The sequence below is a fragment of the Squalius cephalus genome (genome assembly GCF_949319135.1).
Source record: "Squalius cephalus genome assembly, chromosome: 15".
In the NCBI taxonomy this organism is placed as follows: Eukaryota; Metazoa; Chordata; class Actinopteri; order Cypriniformes; family Leuciscidae; genus Squalius; species Squalius cephalus.
In genome coordinates, this window is record NC_137136.1 from 16,617,522 (window position 1) to 16,638,829 (window position 21,308).

General features: G+C 36.8%; 2 protein-coding genes across 3 annotated transcripts; one reads left to right on the top strand and one right to left on the bottom strand.

Annotated features, from left to right (window-relative positions):
- Positions 1 to 2,661: 2,661 nt before the first annotated feature.
- klhl38b (kelch-like family member 38b) lies at positions 2,662 to 11,089 on the bottom strand. Of its 2 annotated transcripts, none has more exons than XM_079894145.1 (4): positions 10,715 to 11,089; positions 4,444 to 5,797; positions 4,247 to 4,352; positions 2,662 to 3,677 (listed from the first exon to the last, which is right to left on the bottom strand). In XM_079894145.1, exons 1-4 carry the CDS (start codon positions 10,720 to 10,722, stop codon positions 3,388 to 3,390), a joined length of 1,758 nt encoding a protein of 585 aa, XP_079750271.1. In that variant the 5' UTR covers positions 10,723 to 11,089; the 3' UTR covers positions 2,662 to 3,387. The 2 variants fall into 2 exon arrangements, with proteins under 2 accessions (XP_079750271.1, XP_079750270.1); XM_079894144.1 differs by lacking the exon at positions 10,715 to 11,089 and adding an exon at positions 6,493 to 6,865.
- Positions 11,090 to 15,987: 4,898 nt separating this feature from the next.
- On the top strand, positions 15,988 to 19,643 carry lratd2b (LRAT domain containing 2b). The gene has a single exon (XM_079894146.1). It carries the CDS (start codon positions 16,500 to 16,502, stop codon positions 17,310 to 17,312), a length of 813 nt encoding a protein of 270 aa, XP_079750272.1. The 5' UTR covers positions 15,988 to 16,499; the 3' UTR covers positions 17,313 to 19,643.
- The last annotated feature ends 1,665 nt before the right edge of the window (positions 19,644 to 21,308 follow it).

The following is a 21,308-nucleotide window of genomic DNA, read 5'->3' on the forward strand; positions in this document are numbered from 1 at the left end:
GTGTATATTTACAGTGTTTTACACTCCCTTGATGCAAAAACTAACACTTTATTGTAATTGCCATTCAGACCCGCAGGTTTCATTTTACACCGAGATGTAATTTACATGAGACATGAATGACACCTAAATAAATAAATGTGTCAACACAATAAAATAAAAGCAAATTATTATTTTTTTATAGGAAACACACACATTTCAAACGCCTTTTTAAAAGGTTTAGACTACAGTAACATAATTTATGATGGATATCTGTCTAGAGGTTGTGCTTGTTAATGTTTCCTAAACTCCTGCATGGAGATCAGATTAAACCATGACTAGGGGTGAATTCAGGTTGATCGAACACTTTTTTCCAGTCATCTCAATGGCAAAAAGTGTCCCAATCAACCTGAATTTAACCCTATAACATCATTTTTCTGGGATTTTCTTTTAATATATATATATGTGGATTGATAGGAATTATTTTGCACAGTAAGGAGTATTTCTGTTGTTGACCTCAATGGTGTTATTTCATGGTGACCTCAATGTTTTACCAGAGACAATGTTTAGAACAGATTGTGTGAATTTTCATAAAGGGAGAGCAAACTCTTTTTTTTCTTGTAATCAAAACATGCATTCCATGCAATAGTTAAATGGTCATTTGAGATTCAACACACACTCAGGCCTGTGATAAAGGTTGCAGGAAACATTTCTCAACCAATTTGTCTCCTCACCAGTGCAGTGCTAATGTAACCTGACTTGGCTGGGTGCAGTAAACTATGCCTACTGTGTTTAAAGTAGAGTAGAAGACTCCAGAACAGGTCTCTCTATTACCCCTTGCCAGTTTGGTAAGTTGAGAAGGATGCAAAAGGTGCACAGAGCCCTGTAGTGGCATATACGATAAATCATAAATGTGTTTTTTGTTCATTTATCAACTTGATTAATTCATAATTTGATCAAGAAGAATGATTAGTGATGATATATGGTTTAATCTGACCTCCACACTGGAATTTAGGAAACATTAACAAGCACAACATTTAAGTCAAGTCAAGTCACATTTATTTATATAGCGCTTTATATAATACAGATTGTTTCAAATCAGCTTTACAGTGACAACAGGAACATGATTCAATGATGCAAACAGTTCATTTCGCCTGTACAGCAGCTCTAAAAGAAAATAGTGTCATTTAGGCAGATATCCAGCAAAAGTATGTTACTGTAGTCTAAACTTTTAAAAAAATATGTTTGAAATGTTTTAGTAACATTGTGGAGCGAGACCCATTCCATTAGGTTTTCATTCCAAAGGTTTAACAGCACATCAGGAAGGCATTTGCTTCCATTGCGAGGCAAATACATTCAACAACGTGACATTTGTTCCTCTCCTAAAATATCTTTTCCCAAGCCATGCTCACTGTTCGGCTCTCAGCTCGGGGACAAGTGCTGTGAGGGGATTTCCTAGACATCTACACGGCTAGATGACAATCATATTTCCATTTTATGATTTAAAGTTAAGAAAAGCGCAACATTTGTCTGTTGAACAAGAGCAATACAAGTAAAGAAAAAGGCATTAAATGTAAAACGTTCATGTAATGAAGTAAATGGAACGGTCTAGAACTGTTTTTGTTTTGTGTTCATGTTGGTGGACGCGGCACATGATCACATACGCTCTCGCTTGCTCACTAACACACCTGTTGCTGTTGCTCTTACACCAATTTCATCATTCCCTCATGTTTCAGTTTACATCCTTGACCAACAAATCTGCAACCTGGGCCAGCCACATGATTCTGGGGGTGTAAAGTTCTCCCTTGTTTGTTTCCCAAAATAACATCAGATCACCTATGGCCCCCAAGGACTGAATCTCATCATCTCCGACCTAAAAGAACAAGCTACAGCACGAAATGTTCTGATATGAACAGGTTTGATGTAATATAATCAATTCAAACCCCAAACAGCACATGCAGTACTAAGGATCTCACAGTGCATTGGGTAATCGTAAAAACACACTTTGTTGTTCACCTTTTACCATCCTTAATGTCAATGAGTCAACAGACTATTGCCTAATGCAATATTATGTATCTAATAAAAGCACAGCGTCAAACTTGACATCAATTGGACTCGTATAAACATGTTAAGGTTTGTTGGAGTGTGTTGATAAAGTGAAATTGGTATTGGGAATTTATACCACATTTCAAAGCATTCATAATACAGTAGCAAGTCTCTTAATGGCTCATCATAGTCTTCTTTGCAATTCACAGTTTCATGCCTGGGCATGCTGACACCTGTTACAGTCTAACTGAGAGTGACAGGAAGACATGTGAGACACAGACAGGGCAATAACACATACACCCAGACACATTTCTCTCACACATCTGCTGCCTTACGTCCTCACACCTTCTGTGTCATGTCATATGATGAGTTTCATATCTTATGATCTATGTAGGATGATGAATAGGTCACATCAGAACATGATTTTAATATGCATTTAATTTAAAATTTAATAGATATTACATATAATGTAATGTATAATTTTTTTTACTTAACTATTAAAGGGACAATTCACCAAAAAAATTAAGTTAATAATAATTCAATTACGCATGTCATTCAAAACTTTCTGTATGAGTTTATTTCTAAATACTGTATAAAGAAAGATATTTTGAAAAATGTTTAGAATGACATCAGGCTAAATAAATGATGACAGGATTATTTATTAAATTTTTGGGTGAACTATCCCTTTAAATTCTATACAGCCAGATAAGCCAATTTACAAATAACACACAAAAGAAGCAATATTAGTTTTGATGAAGAATTTAATGGTAAAATCATTTTGCATGTATAACTGTTCCACTCAATTAATTTTTTAAAAGAATGTAAAATATTTTGGGGAAAAAAACAAGAATAAATAATCAATTTACAAAAAGAAGGAATGTTTAAACAAAAGTACACATGTAAACAAACAATGTGCAACTATTCAGTGTCAAGTGCAAAATAATACAGAATTTGAAACTCTTCAAGTTCAAAGGTAATGTGTATTCTTTAGTAAACACTAATATGATTTAATTGTTCATTAAACAGGTGATCTAAAAGACACTTGAAATTAAAAGCGTCCATCTTCTATATGGCCTGAGCTTAATTTGAAATATCTTCCAGCTATTTGGCTATTTCAGATATTTCTATACATTTTAATAGTTATTTTACTAATAACCTCACACACATTCAAAAGGCAACACGTGCAAACATCGACAGAGCGCTTTGAAAAATGTGTCTCATTGCGTTGCTGTCTTAATATGCTCTCCATTTTTACTCTTTTCTCAGTATGAACTGTCAAATAGAGCACTCCAATAATTTTGGTTGGAGACAGACACATTTAAGCTTGTATGATATGACTAAGCTACATTGTCAATATTAATACAGTCATGTAGGCAAAAACTTATCAGAGAGATAGACCAGATTTACTGAGCCATGGTCAAATAGCTTGAATGGCAAAGTTCCCATCGACACCCATGAGTCTGTCTTTGGGTCGTAGAAGTCAAAGCCGTCTGAGTCTTCCACACTCTCGTCACTGTTAATGAAGCGCCCCCCCGTGACATAGATCTTGCCATTCACAACAGCAGCAGAGTGATGCATCTTCCTGGCCTTCATATTTTCACATTTTTCAAACCTGTTGGTTTTAACATCATATGCTACCATTCTTCTTGTATAGCCTGTTAAATAATAAAAAAAGAGAGTTAAAGTTGCATGAAATGGAAATTGAGAATGTCTTTTTTCCCCTATTGTGATGTACACTACTGGTCAAATGGTTTTGAATAATTAACAAGTATCTTGATCGAAATACAGTACAAACAGTAATGTTGTGAAATATTTTTACAATTTAAAATAGCTGTTTTCTATTTAAATATGTTAAAATGTAATTTATTCATGTGACGGCAAAGCTGAATTTTCAGCTGCTTTACTTTTGGAGTAAAGCAACCAATACTCCAGTCTTAAGATCCATCAAAAATATTTTTCCTTTCAAAAATCTCTTAATTATTTAAATATTTAATGGTAGTGTATTTCTGAGTGAAACGACATCTCGAACAAGAAAAAATGAGGCGGGACTTGGTCAAAAATTGATTGGATTGTTGTCATTTGCTAATTGCTGCAATCTCACATGAGTGACAGGTTACTGGAGGAGAGGGATCTTCAATATTCCGCAAAAATTAATTTCATGGTGACCTCAAAACCAACTTGCAGGAACATTATATTCACAAAACTTCCAAAAAACCCTCCTTACCGCCTACAATGTAGATTTTATCATCGATCACAGCAGCTGGTGCACAGACGTTCTTCACTGTCCTGGTTTCCATCCTATACCACAGATTCCTTCCAATGTGGTACACCTATCAAGAACAAACATCTTTTACCACTGCAAAATCATTGAAATTTATTCTCTATACAACTAAACATCCCAAGAAGCCTGAAATATCAAACCTGGATAATTCGAACTGGTTTCTGCATGGCGTCTTCCCCTCCGAACACGTATATTCTCTGGTCATGTGCGGCTACAGCTGGGTGCAGAACTGCAGTGGGCATGGGGGCCATGGCCTCCCATAGGTTGAACATGGTGTCGTATCGCTCTACCGAATTTGACAGCTGTCCGTCAGCTGTCAGTCCACCAAGAACAAAAATGAAATGCAGGTAGGTAGAGCTCTGATGGGCATATCGAGGCGTCAGCATGGGTTCTCCAACTCTCCACTGGTTTGTTTTCAGAGAAAGCGTGTATACAGTGTTGCTAGTTGTGCACTGCCCTCCGGCTGTCATGGTTAAGCCCCCGAGCACATAAAGGATGCTGTGCATGCAGACATAAGAGGGCCGGTGAAGGCGCAGCGGGATTTTTGCGAGACACTGCCAGCAGCGAGTCTGCTCGTCGTAGAGTAGCGCCTCACGAGACGTCCGCTCACCATCCTTACGACCTCCCACTATTACAAGCGCCTCCTTGCAGTTTTTCCGTCGTGGCACTGCCCAAAGGAGCTCAAGATCGCCAGGGCAATGAGTGCCGACAGAAAAAAGAAGGCGGCGAACGGATTCGATGATCTCTGTGCATAAAGAAGATGACTGGACTAAAGGGTCATTGGCGATAAACTGGAAAAGATAGGAAGGATGGACATGTCTCAGCCTCACGCGACGGAACAAGTCGTGGATAGTGCTACGTCTGGAGAACGGGTCATGGTGGATCCAAGCTAGAAGAGTCTCAAAAACTTGCTCCTCCTCAACGCACAGTTTGTCGTCCTCCAAGTAGCTCACCAACTCGGGTAGCGAGAGTTCGCAGAAGTCCTCGGAGACCACCACATCAGAGAAGCTCTTCACAGCCAGTTCTCTCGCTTTTTCCTGCAAGCTAGGGCAATGCAGGATTTCAGAGAGCCGGATCATGCTCAGGCAGTTGTCTGGACTGAGCTGGGTCTGCAAGAAGGTCGAGCAGGCCTCAAAAAGCCTTCCGTACTGAAGCATAGAGGCGGCTTGCATCAGAGGGAGAACCAGCTCCATTGTGATGCTGACGGACCCGGTGTATACATACTCTACTATACTCGCAAGGATGTCATAAGGAACACCTTGGAGGTCTATCCGGGACTTCTGGGTCTCCAGGAAGCAGCTGCAGAACATAGCGTAGAAGTAGGGGCTGCTGGACACCAGAACATTGCGGTGACATGGGAGCTCTTTGCCCTCAGAGCAAAGAACAACATCAGTGAAAATGTGGTCCTTCCTCAAGGTGTTCAGCTCCAGGAGGAGGGTTGAGATCAGGTCTTTGTCTTTAAAATGCAGGACATCTGATATTGGACCATCTAAGCTGTGGGGGAAAAAAAGACAAAAGTTTTATAATCATAAGACATTTTCTTCAGTTAGGATATCGGTTACATACACATTTCTCTTATGCACATAAAAACTTTTATGGCAGCAGTTCAGATGCATTTCCTATAACCATTTCATTTTTTAAATCTAGTGATTTTGAACATTAAGTGATATTATATTTGCACATTTACACACACACAGACATTTAGTATTTATATGTAAATAGTATTTACAGTATTGCAGTATACATCTGTATGTGTGTATGTACATATATATATATATATATATATATATAAACAGTGTATAAATGTTTATTTATAATTATATAATAAATAAAATAATATGACTGATTCAATGACATGCTTGAACATGAGGTTGAAGTTGCATCCATGAAACAGTGCAGCATTCAGTGCACTTCTTTAAAATAAATCTGCAGTTGCACATTTTAAGAAATCAAAGGAACAAGGAAATGATTCCCCATTATCAATTAACAATTCTGCAAGCTCATCATCAGACAATCACATTAATCTTAATCTTCCAAAACTAGAACAATGCAGTTTGCCTGCAGACTGACATATCATGAAAAACTAACCAAAATGCCATGCAGTTATGGACAAACTACACAGGTGTTATTGTGCCTGTAGTCAAAGCATCTGCTTGGAGACCTGATGTGTCAGCCATATCTTGCCTTACCTTGTCTCAGATGATTTGAAGCACATTCTAGATGGTCCTGTAAATATATAGCCTATGTATCATCAAAACTCAAGCAGAGCTCAAACTCGTCCCTCTGTTTTCAAAAAACAGTTCACTTCTGATTCTGAAAGTTCACTTTCAGAGTTTGGCAGGTGGATGTTTATAGAGACTGGGGCGACCGCGGTATGTTATTTGTTGTTCAGAAATCCTTCGAGAGGCCTCAGTGTACATTCCAGTCTCCCTAAAAATAGAAATCTCTCTTCTCTGTCAGAACTGGAGCTAACACCTCATCGTGGTACGCCCTCACCCCCTCTGTTTTTCCATAACACAACAAGTTTCTTCACCGTCTGCATCGCGTGTCTGAATTGCTCCATGCTCCACAACGTGTGTATGTTTACCGAGGCTGTAAACAACACCACTTGTGACCAAAAGCTATTCTAAGAGTTTGCTATGTGCTTGACCCCCGTTTCTAAACTAATCCCCCCAAAAGCCAGCACTGTGTCACTACAGCAGTCGTCACAAACTCTGGGATGATGAAAGTTCAGAATGAGGAGATATAACAGCTGAAAGCTTTGAAGCCAAACATACGCAGCCAGGAATAAATTAGACAGCGCTGAGTGACTGGGTTATTGTTTGAACATAGTCTTGGTCATTTAGTGTCCTGCACTTAGGTTGCACTGTAGGCGTATGAAGTTGCATATAAACTATTTTAATGTAAAGTAATGTATGTACAAAAAACTAAACGAATAAAATTATTATTTATAATCTTAATCTATAACTCTTTTCAACAATACGATTCTTTGCATGAACTACTGAGGGCCTTCAGAAAAAAATGCGCCTTTAGATAAACAGCGCCATCTTGTGTTAGTTCCCTGTACTGGGGTTTCTTGTGACCTGAGAGGCATTACGCAATAGTTGCACCTGTGCTGTCATCTGTTTCACATGCTGTAATGTAAAATGTTCAACAACTTCAAATAAATATGTTCTCATGTACCTTATGATAATATGTTGTTAACACAAGCAACAACAGTCTCCACATTTGATCAAGCAGAGAAAAAAAATCAAACAGATACATGTAGATATAGGTTACATTTAACAATATAATAAAGATATTTTGATTATTTTCAAACATGATGTCCTCAAGCCTTGTAATGGACATTAAGAAACAAAACAAAACTTGCTGCAGTGGCTGAGTGAAATAAAGATGTGAAGAAGAAAAATGGGGAAACTAGAATGTCAGGTTAAGAAATTCATGGCAAACACATTTCAGCTCCACCCTACCCATTGTAAGGCTAGAAATGGCTTGAGTAATCCCTTTGAACTTCTACCTTTGAAAAGATGACAGGCAAAATATTACCAATAAAATCATAAGAATACCTATGATGTTCGGTAGCAGAGAATGTTGGGACCTTAAATTCTCCAGAGCCACTCTATGAAAATAACAGGTATACGCAACCTGTCGGGAGAACTCTTAAAGCCTGCAGATACTTTACATATCTTGAAAGGTACACAGCAGTGCTAAGATCCGCTCTGCTCTACAGCATCCACATTACATTACTGTGAGTCTGTTGTGCAGTTGCTAATTATCTCATGCTAAGCACTCAATTCAGTGTCTGTGCCTCAGGGAGAGCACCCCCCCCCCCCCCCCCCCCCGATTAACCCTGCTTATTGCTGCATGAGTAAATGAAGGGTAAATAACAGTCACACCAAGAGATGGAAGGTTATGACCTCTAGACATTTTCCAAAAACTTCTGCCATTTGTATTCCTCACTATTATTACTACAACACTGTATATAAATATATTAATTATATTGTTATACTATAATATTATAAGTATATTAATTAATTAAATTGTTTTAGTAAAATTATATAAAATGTTTTAATATTTTTTTTACATTTTTTTATAGCTTATTCCTCACTATTGTTACACTGTATATAAATATATTATATTTTTATACTATAATATATGTATATATATATATATATACACACACACACGTATATTAATTAATAAAAAAAAAACATTTTTATTTAAAATAATATAATGAATTATTTTATAGCTTTGAATATACCTTTATATCTAATTACTTATTCTTATAATCTACATGTAAAAGTGCAGCATTCATGTCACTCCTGCATGTTCAATATACACAAGCCTTTGTACATTATAATAATTGACACTAACCAAAACTGCGCCTACTTTACAAATGAAATTTCTGTTTGCCAGGCATTATGAGAAGAGCGAAAAGTAGTCATAATGGAAAGAAGCACGGGTTTTAGATATATTAAAGCACAATGTCTGATGCATTTTGAAGAGCACTTTCATCTTTTGGTTCCTTTTATGGACTCCTTTGTGATCCTCCTCAAATGCTACAACAGACAATTTAAAAAACAGACCACCATAAAACAAGAACCTCTCTCTTCAGCACAAAATAATTATTTTTGAGGACTATATTTGGATTATTACACAGGGTAGATTCATGCAACAAGTGCTTGTGCATGTTGCTCTACAATATCATCATGTTAGGTGGTGCCACTGATAGAGTTGCAATGCAAATTGCAATATGTCCATTGGGAATTGCAGGCTGACCTCTAAAAGATCAGTATGACAGTGATATATTACATAGTTTGCTTCGCTGATGCAGAAATGTAAGGGAACATGGCAAATAGTGAGATAGCAAATTGGGTCATGTGTCAGATCTGAATGACCTACTTCTTCCGGCCTTTTTTCTGATAAGAGCCTGGAGAAAATGTTCCACTTTCAGAGTGGTGGCAAAAGTTCTGATCACCATCACCACACAGCAAATACTAAAGCTTCTTCTTTGAAGTTCAGAGCAAACAAACCAGCTGTAATGTAATCAGCAGTCCGGTATGGACATTTTATAGTGTTAACAAATGCAAGAAAAAGAGAATATCTAAGAAAACCCTTGTGAAATGAAACAAACTACTGGAATGTTAGCAACATTATATTGTCTACAGCAAGGGTTTTCAACTTGTTGATGTTAGGGACCCTTAAATATGATGATCTTTGTGAGAGACGCTGTTGATAAATATTAAGGCAGCTGTATCTGTTTGTGTCAAAAAAAAATTGCAATTAATGTATTGATTTCTGACCCTAATTAAATATTAAATTTAGTGAATGTGAACATAATATATATATGGAAAAGAATATATATATATATATATATATATATATATATATATATATATATATATATATATATATTTTTTTTTTAATATATATTTATAAAAATAACAAATCATGAGAAAAAATATTAAATTACTGCAATTAATGTAGCCTATTGATTTCTGACCCTAATTAAATATTAAATTTAGTGAATGTGAGCATAATAAAATATTATGTTAAACATATTTCACTAATTTCTTAAATACACACATTAACAGATCAAAAAAAAACCTCAATCTAATATATATATATATATATATATATATATATATATATCAAACTGTATATATTTCTGTGTGTACACACACACACACACATATATATGTATAAATATATCTGTGTGTATATACAGTATATATATATATATATATATATATATATATACACACACACACACACACACACACACTGTATTTATATATATATATACATACAGCATATATAGATAGTCTATATGTATAAATATAAATGTGTGTGTATATACAGTATACACACATTCACACACAGAAATGTATATAATATATATATATATATATATATATATATATATATATATATATATATATATATATATACATATATAATGTACTGTATATAAACATATATTATGTAAACATACTTTTATGTTAGATGCGATTAATTGATTTAACAGCCCTACCTGCTGGCGTGTTACTTTGTAGCATGAGAGCTATATTTTGATTAAAATGTCATGTTCCTCTAGAGGTCAGTGCAGCTCAAATGATACTTATGAACTTACTGTGAAAAAATATGTCCTAAATAGACTAGTCATCACATGTGTTGGGTATTATGATTAGACAAATAGCCTAAATGTTTCACTGCACTCAATATTAATGATCACTAAACTACCTAAAAGTGCTCTCATGATTTTTTTTAAGGTAACCCGCAGTGTATTATGGGACAACAACACACAGCTCTATTCATTAAAGAAAAACATCAGCGTAATTATGGGGAAATTGAACTGCACATAACAGAGTTGCATTCAATAACATTAACATACCTATATGTCATTTTCACCTCAACATTTTTGTCACCTGATGATCTTCTCTTCCTTCTTTTCATTTCTCTCTCTGCAGCCAGTCCAGGCTTTTGGTAGGCTTCATCGGCATGACACCAACAGACACACGCCATGCACCTTCAGCAATAATACACCTTTGATGGAGTGCAGTTGCCTTTGGAATCAGAGAAAGAGGGGTCTTAAGGGGCTTACTATTAGCTGCTTAAAATTCTTCTGATGTAACCAGTGCATAGCCACTGGAAGAAGAAAAAACATAGACGCATTCCCACTAGTGTGGCACTTTCACCCTATTTTGTTTACTCTTGGAGGTGTTGTGTTCCAGACGTCTTTTTTTAACAGTTGAGGAAACTAAATAATGAGTTCTTTCACTGAGCGAGTCAGTGTGAAGGCAATGCTGTTTATCTTTATATCCTCAGCGGTGGCAGACAGCTTCACACGGTGTCACAGGCATACTGACACAAGGTGCCCTGGCATTCAAAATGGCCAGAGTACAGGCTCTCGAGTGAAGGAAACTTAAAAAAAAAAATCTTTGTAGAGATTGAACACTCAGAGGAATTCCTGTGGTAGTGTCGGACCAATCCTGAAATGTCAGGTCGTTGAAATTCCTCTGTTTACTCACCAGGATAGAGATGAAGGGTGTGTGGATCTTTATAACACAAGGCTTCAGTGAAAATGTCACTCTGAAGACTGATTTCTGAATCATAAAGCAGTATCATTTGTGAATGCAATTAACAAAATGTTAAAGTATATTTGTTTTGGCACATACATAAGTCATTATATAAGCACAATATGCTAATGAGATTTATAAATGCTTTAATATTAGGGGAGCAGGTGTATCTGGCCTGAAGAGACTGTCATGAGCCTGGATTTTTTTTGATGTGGCACTGGGAGATGGACACCTGGCTTGTGACTGGTGATATGCCTCACGGCGACAGCCAGATATGAGCAAATACACAGCAGACTGGACAGCTGTTAAGTTAGGTAATTAAGAGCTGAGGCACGCTTTTGGGCAGAAGAAGCCCCTGTACTGGGGGTGATGGACTGACAGCCAGAGGCTAACTGTTTGTCAATCCACAACACAGGACTAAACACTGCAGTGTTTTACAGACCCTCCTGCCCCGGACTGGATACCAAAAGCTGAAGTACCTCCTGGGAGACAACTCAGAAGATACTGCCACTGCCACTGCCACTGGCTCTTTTCAGGGTAGACACTATTAGCCTATAATTTTTCACAAATTCAAACAACGCTGTTAGAAATAGATGTACAGCACAGTTCATTTTTATTTGGTTGTACTGTCTTAATTTCTTAGATCATGCCCAGTTTTTCTTGTCACAGTGATTTTTGCTGAGAAAATACATTTGAATACTGTCGCTCACAGCCTTGATTTAATTAAATAAAAAATAAATATGCCATCTAATTTTGACAAAAACATGGGGGGGGGGGGGGATTTTACTGATTTGCAATTGTTTTATTTAATGTTTGCAATATATATTTAACTGCTTAATTTTGATATAATGAATTTTTTTTTTTACAATATATTTGTAATGTCTGAATCCATAATAAAGCAATATAGACTGACACTATTTTGTAGATGCACTGTCCACTAAAAACAGCGATCAAAAAGCTGTTGGTTACAGTAACTACCTCTTCACAAAAAAGTAGGGTAACACAATCGCTGCGTCCGAAATTGAATACTTCCCTATATAGTATGTCCGAATGTGTCCCAATTCGCCTAATACTATGCTCTAAAAGTAGGCTATGTACTCTTTTTGCGAAGAAAAAGTGTGTAGCAAAAGAGTAGACAAGCTTTGGGACATATTATCATGTCATTAAATTGTGTATTTAACAGGCGCTCTGTTGCATAGTTACAAGCAATCTGTCACTGTAAACTGACCTGTCAATCATCTTGTCATACCTGTCAAAATTTGGGTACCAAAATACGGGAGACCTTATGCGTATTCAGTTCAACCACATGCGGTTTCATGTCATCTATAGGCCTACATTACACACACCATCGCCAAATCATAGAAAAATTCAGTTAAGACAGTTGTATTCATCTTAACAATACACATCAAATCAATATACAGAAAAACAGATTTCTAAAATAAGGTATAGGCCACAAATCTGTGAGTAGGCTACAGTTTTCAAAACTGAACAGGTGATGTTGTGTAATATTCAGTTACTGTAAGAAACTGTTCCAGCGGGTGGAGTTTACTGGTACTGAATATTACACATCACCTGTGTATACTCCCATTAACTGGAACAGGTTTTCACAGGAACTGAATATTACATCCAAATATTGTTATGTAATCAATCAGCATAATGTTGTGTAACTTCACCTATTGGAACAGTAGCCTATTTCACCATTTTTCACAGGAACTGAATATTACAAACAACTATTGCGAAAGAACGATTTACAAAACAACGATTGCGAAAGCGTGCACGGATTATGAATTTGTTCACTGTTACCGTTGTACGTAGTTTTTTTTTTTTTTCTTCTTCTGTATAGTTCTATTTTGTTAATAAATTTTGCATTCTATTTTGGCTTTCTCGGGTGTCCCTATTGTTGTTGTGTCCCTTTTGAGCCACGGGGCGAAACGGGTACGGATTGAAAAACCAAAGCATAACTGTACGGTTTACAAATCTGAGCACAGCCGCCATGCAGCCAAAGGATGACAGAAAAAAACGGATGCTGCGTTAATTGCGTTAAATATTTACTTACCACTGAGTCTTTTCCCATTTCTACCAGTAACGCTTATTCAACTTCCCGCGTGCACACGCCTATTTGATGTGATGTTTACATCTGGAAGACGTATTTTTAAGAGTGTTTGCTCATCTGCAATACGTCTATAGGACGTTTAGAAGATGTCAGTTTAACATACATTCTAAATCATTACATCTTAAAGACATCTTCTAAACGTCTATTTGACATCTGACAGGAAACGTCCTATAGACGTATTGCAGATGAGCAAACACTCTTAAAAATACGTCTTCCAGATGTAAACATCACATCAAATAGACGTGTGCTATCTGGGATACCTGCGCAGATATCGACGGCACAACTGGGTTGTAGGTTGCCAGGATGAGCTCACAAATGGCTTGAAATGTGTATGATGTGATGATTGCGCGAGTAGGATGGGTTTCATACAAGATCTGGCAACTGGACAACCTTGGAATAATATATTGATGTGATTATTCATATAACGACATTTGGGCCATACAATTAACGGGAGTTTCACGGGAGAAATAACAAAACGGGAGGGGGGCGGGAGATGGGTGTGAAATACGGGAGACTCCCGGGGAAAACGGGAGTGTTGACAGGTAAAATCCTCCAGATTTCATTTACTTTAATTTCCTACTGTAGCCTATTGGAGTAACACAGTCTCACCCCCAAACGTCACATACTGACGCGTCTTGACCATACGGCAACATACGACGAAAAGGGTACCCCTACAACGTCCATATGTGACGATTCGGGTTATGGGTAGGTTTAGGTATGCGTTAGGGTACCGCTAAGAGGCGCTGCTGGTGCGCTTATGTCTTCGTCTCATATGGACGTTTTAGGGGTACCCTTTTCGTCGTATGTTGCCGTATGGTCAAGACGCGTCAGTATGTGACGTTTGGGGGTGAGACCGGGCTGATTGGAGAGAACGTTGATCTGCCAGACATGGGTCTTTCATGCAGAGAACTTTCCTCATGTGTTTGCATAACAATGCATTTAAAAGTTGATTGGCCAAACGGATCTTTATAAAAGTCCACATTGTTATTGCAGATGATATATAACATGGACTACATTTAATAAATATTTTTTTTATCAGGTTAAATGTTGATTATTAGTCACTCAAACCCCTTTATCTAAACCTCTCTATTTAACTGTTGGTTATTTCTTTTAACACTTTTTATTTGTGTTTGTTGTTCTGAACCAAATCCTCCTTCAAAGAGCAATAGGTTGTGGGCAATATTAGCCGTTATAGTATGCACGGATCCACACTTCAAAACTCTACCGGAAATAGTAGACCATCCGGGGACTTTTGATATACTGTTTTCAACATACTATGCTTTGGGACACACTTATTGCAATCTCACATATTATTTAGGATGGATATTATGCATATTGGGACGCATGCCATTAAAAAAAAAAAAACAGTAGGCGAAAATTCCCCGGATGACCTACTTCTGCCGAGATTCTGAAGTGCACATTCGATGGACACTTTACTATCCTGTGAGGCTATGGGAGAGGATTTATGAATGGAAGTGAAGCAATGCAACATGCTGGTAGGTCACGTGTAGTCTACAATATAGAGCGTACTTTTTTAACGGCCGTGAAGTAAATAAAAATAAAAATACAGAACCTATTCAGACAATACGGAATGTGACGCTTTAGCATTGTTGACAGCTTTAAGGTGTTGCGGCGCAACGTGGCACGACAACAGTCACATCCGGTGTAGACACTTTCGTGTGAGGGTGAAAAATTAGGTTCAAGTTGGTCACACAAATTTGTTGCACACAAATTGTTTTATTTGACCTTATATGAAGGCATTCTTAAATGTCCAAATCTAGTACAATTTTTGACATTTTACTTTAATTATTTTTAAATATAGCCTACATGTATAACACTACTTTGTGTTGTATTACCTTGGCAGTTAATTAGGCTTAAAACAAAAACAAATGAACACTGGTGCAAAGTGCTTCTAATACAACGACTGAGTGACATCAAATTTCACACCATTCTCTCTTCTAACTGCTATAATCAGTCTCTCTATATTTTCCCCTCTTTTGGAAAGTCATGGAAACGCTATCATGGATCTTTTCTTTTGCTATTGAAGCAAATGGGAATACAAAAATTATATTTGCTGTTGTTGTCCTCTTCACCGCTACAGAAGTTTACCCAATTATGACGACTTATCACCATTTTAAAAGGGTTCATTATCAATAATTTGCACTCTTTGTATCGGCTAATATAAGTAATTATGGATTTAAGATTTTAAAGAACTGATTTGTAGTAGGCTGTATTAGGCTAGGCTACTCTGTGTAGGCTATTAGGCTATTGCGTCATCATGATGTCTGAAAATCTAAACATGTTTGAGTTTAAAGTTCAGATAAGACGCTAAGTCAATGAAAACCAGTTAACTGGCATCCACTCTCGTATTTATGTAGCCTATAGATTATAAAGTATAAGCATCTGGTCAGAAAGGTAATCTTTCAACTGTAGACTAGCTATCAGTGAGTTTAGTTCATTGAAAAAAACTAAATCCGCTACCAGAATCCAGTCTAAATGTGCGCTGTTTCTTTAACTGACCGTGCCTTGAGTAAACATTAACGTGCTCGCTACTATTTTACACAGAGCGCTGCTTCTGCCTCTGCCATAACTTCAAAGAGCCCGGGACATCAGCTATTACGTGGAAAGAGAGGAAATAAATCATCAAAAGAACAATTCTTTACAGAGGACGTTAACTGCAGGACTAGCTCCCCGTGGGTTCACCTCTGTGTCTGATGGGCTTCCCCTGTCTGCGGCTCACACCAGGAAGTGAGCAGGTGAGACGCACCTGTTCGGAACGCAGACTGAAACTCATCAATATCTAACCGCTTGCAAACAGTTCGGATAACTGTATGATATGCCAAAACTTACATCACGTAACTACTCCAAACTATTCGCTGATAAAAAGAAGACATGGACTTAGACCTGAACGGGGCTCCAAAGCCGGATTAGCCTACGTGTTGCGTTTTTGAAATCCCGATACAGGTGGGACGCGAAATTGTTCACACGAGTTTCGGACATTGTTATGGGGAATCAAGTGGAGAAACTTACCCATTTGAATTACAATGAATTACCCACGACTGACCCTAATGGATTCGACCCAGAAGACGACACTCCACGGATTGGCGTGTCTTATATTTTCTCTGCGGATGATGACGAGCTAGAGGACAACATCGAGGAGACCGAAAAGGACGATGTGAAACATTACGACTGCCGCAATGAATTAGAATGCGCGGTCTATTATCGCGACGAGTGTATATACGAAAGAAACAGCAGGTTCGGCGAAGTGGGAACGCTGTCGTGCGAGAACTTACCGAATAAGTGCAACCCCGGTGACCTGGTGGAGTTTGTGGCTATCGGCCAGTACCCGCACTGGGCAGTATGTGTTGGCGACCTACAGGTAGTTCATTTGTATAGAAACGAGATTAAATGCGACTTTCTTTTGGACGCAAGTCAAGGTAAAAGGGGCAGAATTGTAAACGACCTGTATAAGTTCCGCGCGCTGAGCCCGGATGTTGTGGTGCAGAATGCCATGGAGCAAGTGGGGATGAAAGAGCGAGATGTTTGCTGGAAGAACTCTGAATGCTTCGCTGCCTGGTGCAGGTTTGGCAAACGCGAATTCAAAATCGGAGGGGAGATTCGAATTGGAAAGCAGCCGTACAAGATGAAACTGCAGCTGTCTGAGAAGAAAAGTCACGTTTTGGACTTTCAAAGTTTAGAGGATTTGATCATGGAAAAGAGGAGAAACGACCAAATGGGAAGGGAAGCCGTCGTACAGGAACTGGAGAATCATTTAAATGGCACAGAAGACACTGAGGATGATTACAATTGTAACTGAAGGATCAAATAGGGAGGTTCTCTAGTGGACAAACAGCCTCATCGTGGAGGATATGGGCTTTATTTGTAATCACCTCAAGCACAGCGGCAGTGTTGCAATTTCATCTGTTTCTCAAGAGAGTTTTCTGTCAGCAGCACTTTTATAAATTGGACAACTTCAGCTTGTTAGCAATGATAATCCTGGTGTTTTTGTATTAAGGACATGATCATTCCCTCACTTTGCTGTATTTACATCCAAGGGAACGTTTTATGAAAGCCTTTCCATTATAATGATCTCATTCTCATTCATAGTATGTATTCCCTTGACACACATTATTTCAATAAAGTCTGATTATTTTTACTTAATATGGTTTTGTTCTTCAGCGATTGTGATATAATCAATGCAATGTTCTGTTAATCAGCTTCAGTTGCCTAAACAAGTAGGCTACATATATATTTTTGCTACAGAACTTAGTATATTAAAGCCTGTTATTCATTCGAGAAAATATTTTCATATTATATATGTACAGCGTTCAGTTCAGATTAACTCTTCCGTTTGATGGATGGATTTTTTTTCCCAGTCTGTTAATGGCGACTGAGCTTTTTCTGCCCAGAGATGATTCCTGATTCCATCATATTTATTTCATGAGCATCCAAGCATTTAATGATGAAAAACACCCCAAAGGGAAAAAGTAAACATTCATTTATGAATATGATTAAAATTGTTTAAGTAATAACCAAGAGTGTAAAATGTTCAGAGGAAAGGATCTCTGAAGATATAGTTTGTGTTCTCCCTGGGATTTTCATTATATTTTACTTAAATCGTTTTGAATTATGCCACGTAATGAATATCAAATGAATAACCACCATTGACTTCCATAGAATAATAATAAAAATAAAAAAATACTATGGAAGTTAGTGTGGTCCATTAATTGTTTGGTTACCGACATTCTTCAAAATACCTTCTTTTGTGTTCAACAGAAGAAAGGAATTCATACAGGTTAAGAACACGTTGAGGGTGAGTAAATGATAGAATTTTCATTTTTGGGGGAACTATCCCTTTAGGTTTTGGGTAAGCAGAAATTAATCATTCTCTTCTTCTGACTTATGTTCATGCTGCATATATTTGCCTTTTGTGTTGTTTTTGTTTTGCCCATTAGGGATTTAATAAAACTGTTCAATAAGGAAAAACGGGGACATAATAAGAGAGAAATATGTGAGCTCCGAGTTTCTGATGTCTTTTTGTTTCATCATACCAGACTTTAGATCCCCCCGGTTGGTAGTATCTGTGAGATAATACTGCCCACAGAAAGTTTTGTTTAGCCAAAGAAGAGAGGATTTGTACAGATCTGCTAGAGAAGTTGACTGTGCTCGATAAGATGTACAGATGCTCAGAAAAGATAACCGCTGCTTTTTGAAGTGTCTCAAACAAAAGAAGTCTTAATTAGATTTAAGTCTCAATTTAAACTAATTTCTCATCTAATTTAAGATACTGACTGATTACACTCAGATTTAAGCATAAAAAAGTGTTTTTAACTCCGCTTTCATCAAATAACCATGCTGGTTTAGACAAATAATTAAGCTCTGATCTTATCAGTATATTACTTGTGTTCATCATTGGCTCATTATGCCTGTAAATGTGTGTGATGCTCCACAGGTCCCACAAAAGAGACTAAACTATAAAATAGCTATTTTAAAAGAGTCTTTGCAGCTACCCAGTGATTGACATTCATCTCCAAATCCTCTGAGAAGAGCCACATAAAGCTGTCCTCTCCTTTACCACGCAGTACATCAAACAAAGTATTGGGCCACACTGCTGTCTTCTGTGCAATGATTTTATGGACTATCACGGAAATACTTAGACAACATATAAACAAACTGCCCTTCTTGTTCCAACAGGGTGAGGTTTTCTGTGTAAGAGAGGACAGGATGTTAAATGATAAGTACACAACTGATTACCCCCTCAGATTGAGCTGTTGTTTTGACATCATACTGTTTATATTATATCATAGTAGTAAGTTACAAATACATAAACTGGTCAGCCTATATCCTCTGTTATAATGTGTTATCTTTCTAATCCCTTTTCTTTGCCAGGGCTTGTTGGGTTAGTCTGACTGTGGCTCTGACTCTCATACCCCCCCTCACTTCCATGGAAACGTTGAGACTGTTTACACTAGAAGGTCTGGTGATAGTAAAACATGTCTGAATTCCAGAGAGAGAAAATGAGAGCAATCCATTCACTCACCTGCTGCTCCTCTTCTAAACTGATATAGCAAGAGGCAAACATGACCATCCAATATTTCATTTTTATATTATAATAACAGCATTTATGTATAAATTAGTATTGTAAAGGAAATGTAAAAAAAAAAAAAAAGATTAATTGTTGAATATATATATATGTGTGTGTGTGTGTGTGTGTGTGTGTGTGTATTTTATGATACCCACCTCTTTATTCCAGTCCATGTTAATTCTATTCTATTTGTATATAGCACACATGTACATACAATTTTGTTTATATATATATATATATATATATATATATATATATATATATATATATATATATATATATATTGTATCTTATTTTACTATCTGTGTACTGTTTTTGTCTCTGTGCACTGGGCGCTTCTTCTGTCACCAAAACAAATTCATTGTGTGCAAATATACTTGCCAATAAATCTCTTCCTGTTTCTGATATATTTTTAATAATATAATGGATAATTTAACCACAGCCATAAAAATGCGATAACTGGAGATACTTAAGACACCCATAACTCGGGACAATTATTTACAGCACTTTGATTTGATAGCTATGAATTCTCTTGATACTGATCCAGTTTTAATTTGCTGCTCATTCTCTGAAGTTCAAATGGATCATGTGAATTTAAATCGCTGCATAGAATAAAAAGATCAATTTCAATAGCATTATGCTAATTCTGTAAAAGCTGTATTGTCCTGATGATTTTTTTTTTTTGTCATCTATAATTCCATTGCTGATGAGGGTTTTAAACTCCAGTTTGCAGCTGAGATATGAAAGGAATCATTCAGGTTCTCCTGACTAAAATAGCTGTAATCCTGCAGAATTTGTTTAGAATTAAGACCATTTATGACCATTTGTATCATGAAATTCAAAGCACATCTTATCTCTTCAGGGTTTTATGTGTGTGTGTTTTATGGACATTTGGGAAGAAATTGGGAAGAAGCAGAAATGTGACCAGATTAAGACTAAATAAAGTAAACATTTCGATCACATCATTCGGCTCACACAAATAGGTATGACAAAAATGTTCTGGTTTAACAACCAATGGAAATTAAGCATTTTTCTTGGAAATAAAAACCTTGGGCTGGCATTTTTTTTCAAAAAATGAAAAAAATATACATAACAATAGACTTGTGGGTAGGATATAATTTTATCATAATCTGTATGACCGATTCTTTTAGTTCAGTAAAAAGTACAATTTGTATCCAATTTGAATGTGAATCAATCATTTGGATTTAACATGATGTTAGTTGTGTTGGTCCGTAACTTAATACATTTCAGTTTCACATGATGATAATATTTCTCAGGAAGTGTTAAAACATGCATCAGACACTAAATAGCCTAAATCAAAGATTATTCCAGTGCAACAAAGCTACATCTCCCAGCTGTTAAATGTGTTATTGCAATTTATTGTGAGACTAATTACATGGGATCATTACACTCCCAACAGCAATCAAAACTGTCTCCCGCAAGTAAAAGACAGATTAAATCTTTATACATCCAATGGCATGTAAAGGAAGAGCAAAATGGAAAGAATTATTTGCACTTTAGCTAGTTGACACTGGCAAGGAATTGTGAGAGATGGTGAAATAAAATGTATTGAAGCACTGGTCTGAGGTGTATTAACTAAACAAACTGAGACAAAGCAGATTTAGCTTTTAGAAGAACTTAATAAATAAATAAAATAATAAAACCATAAGGTTTTGGGTTCACATGGTTTACAAAATGGCCATTTTCCTCAGTACAGATAAGGATATT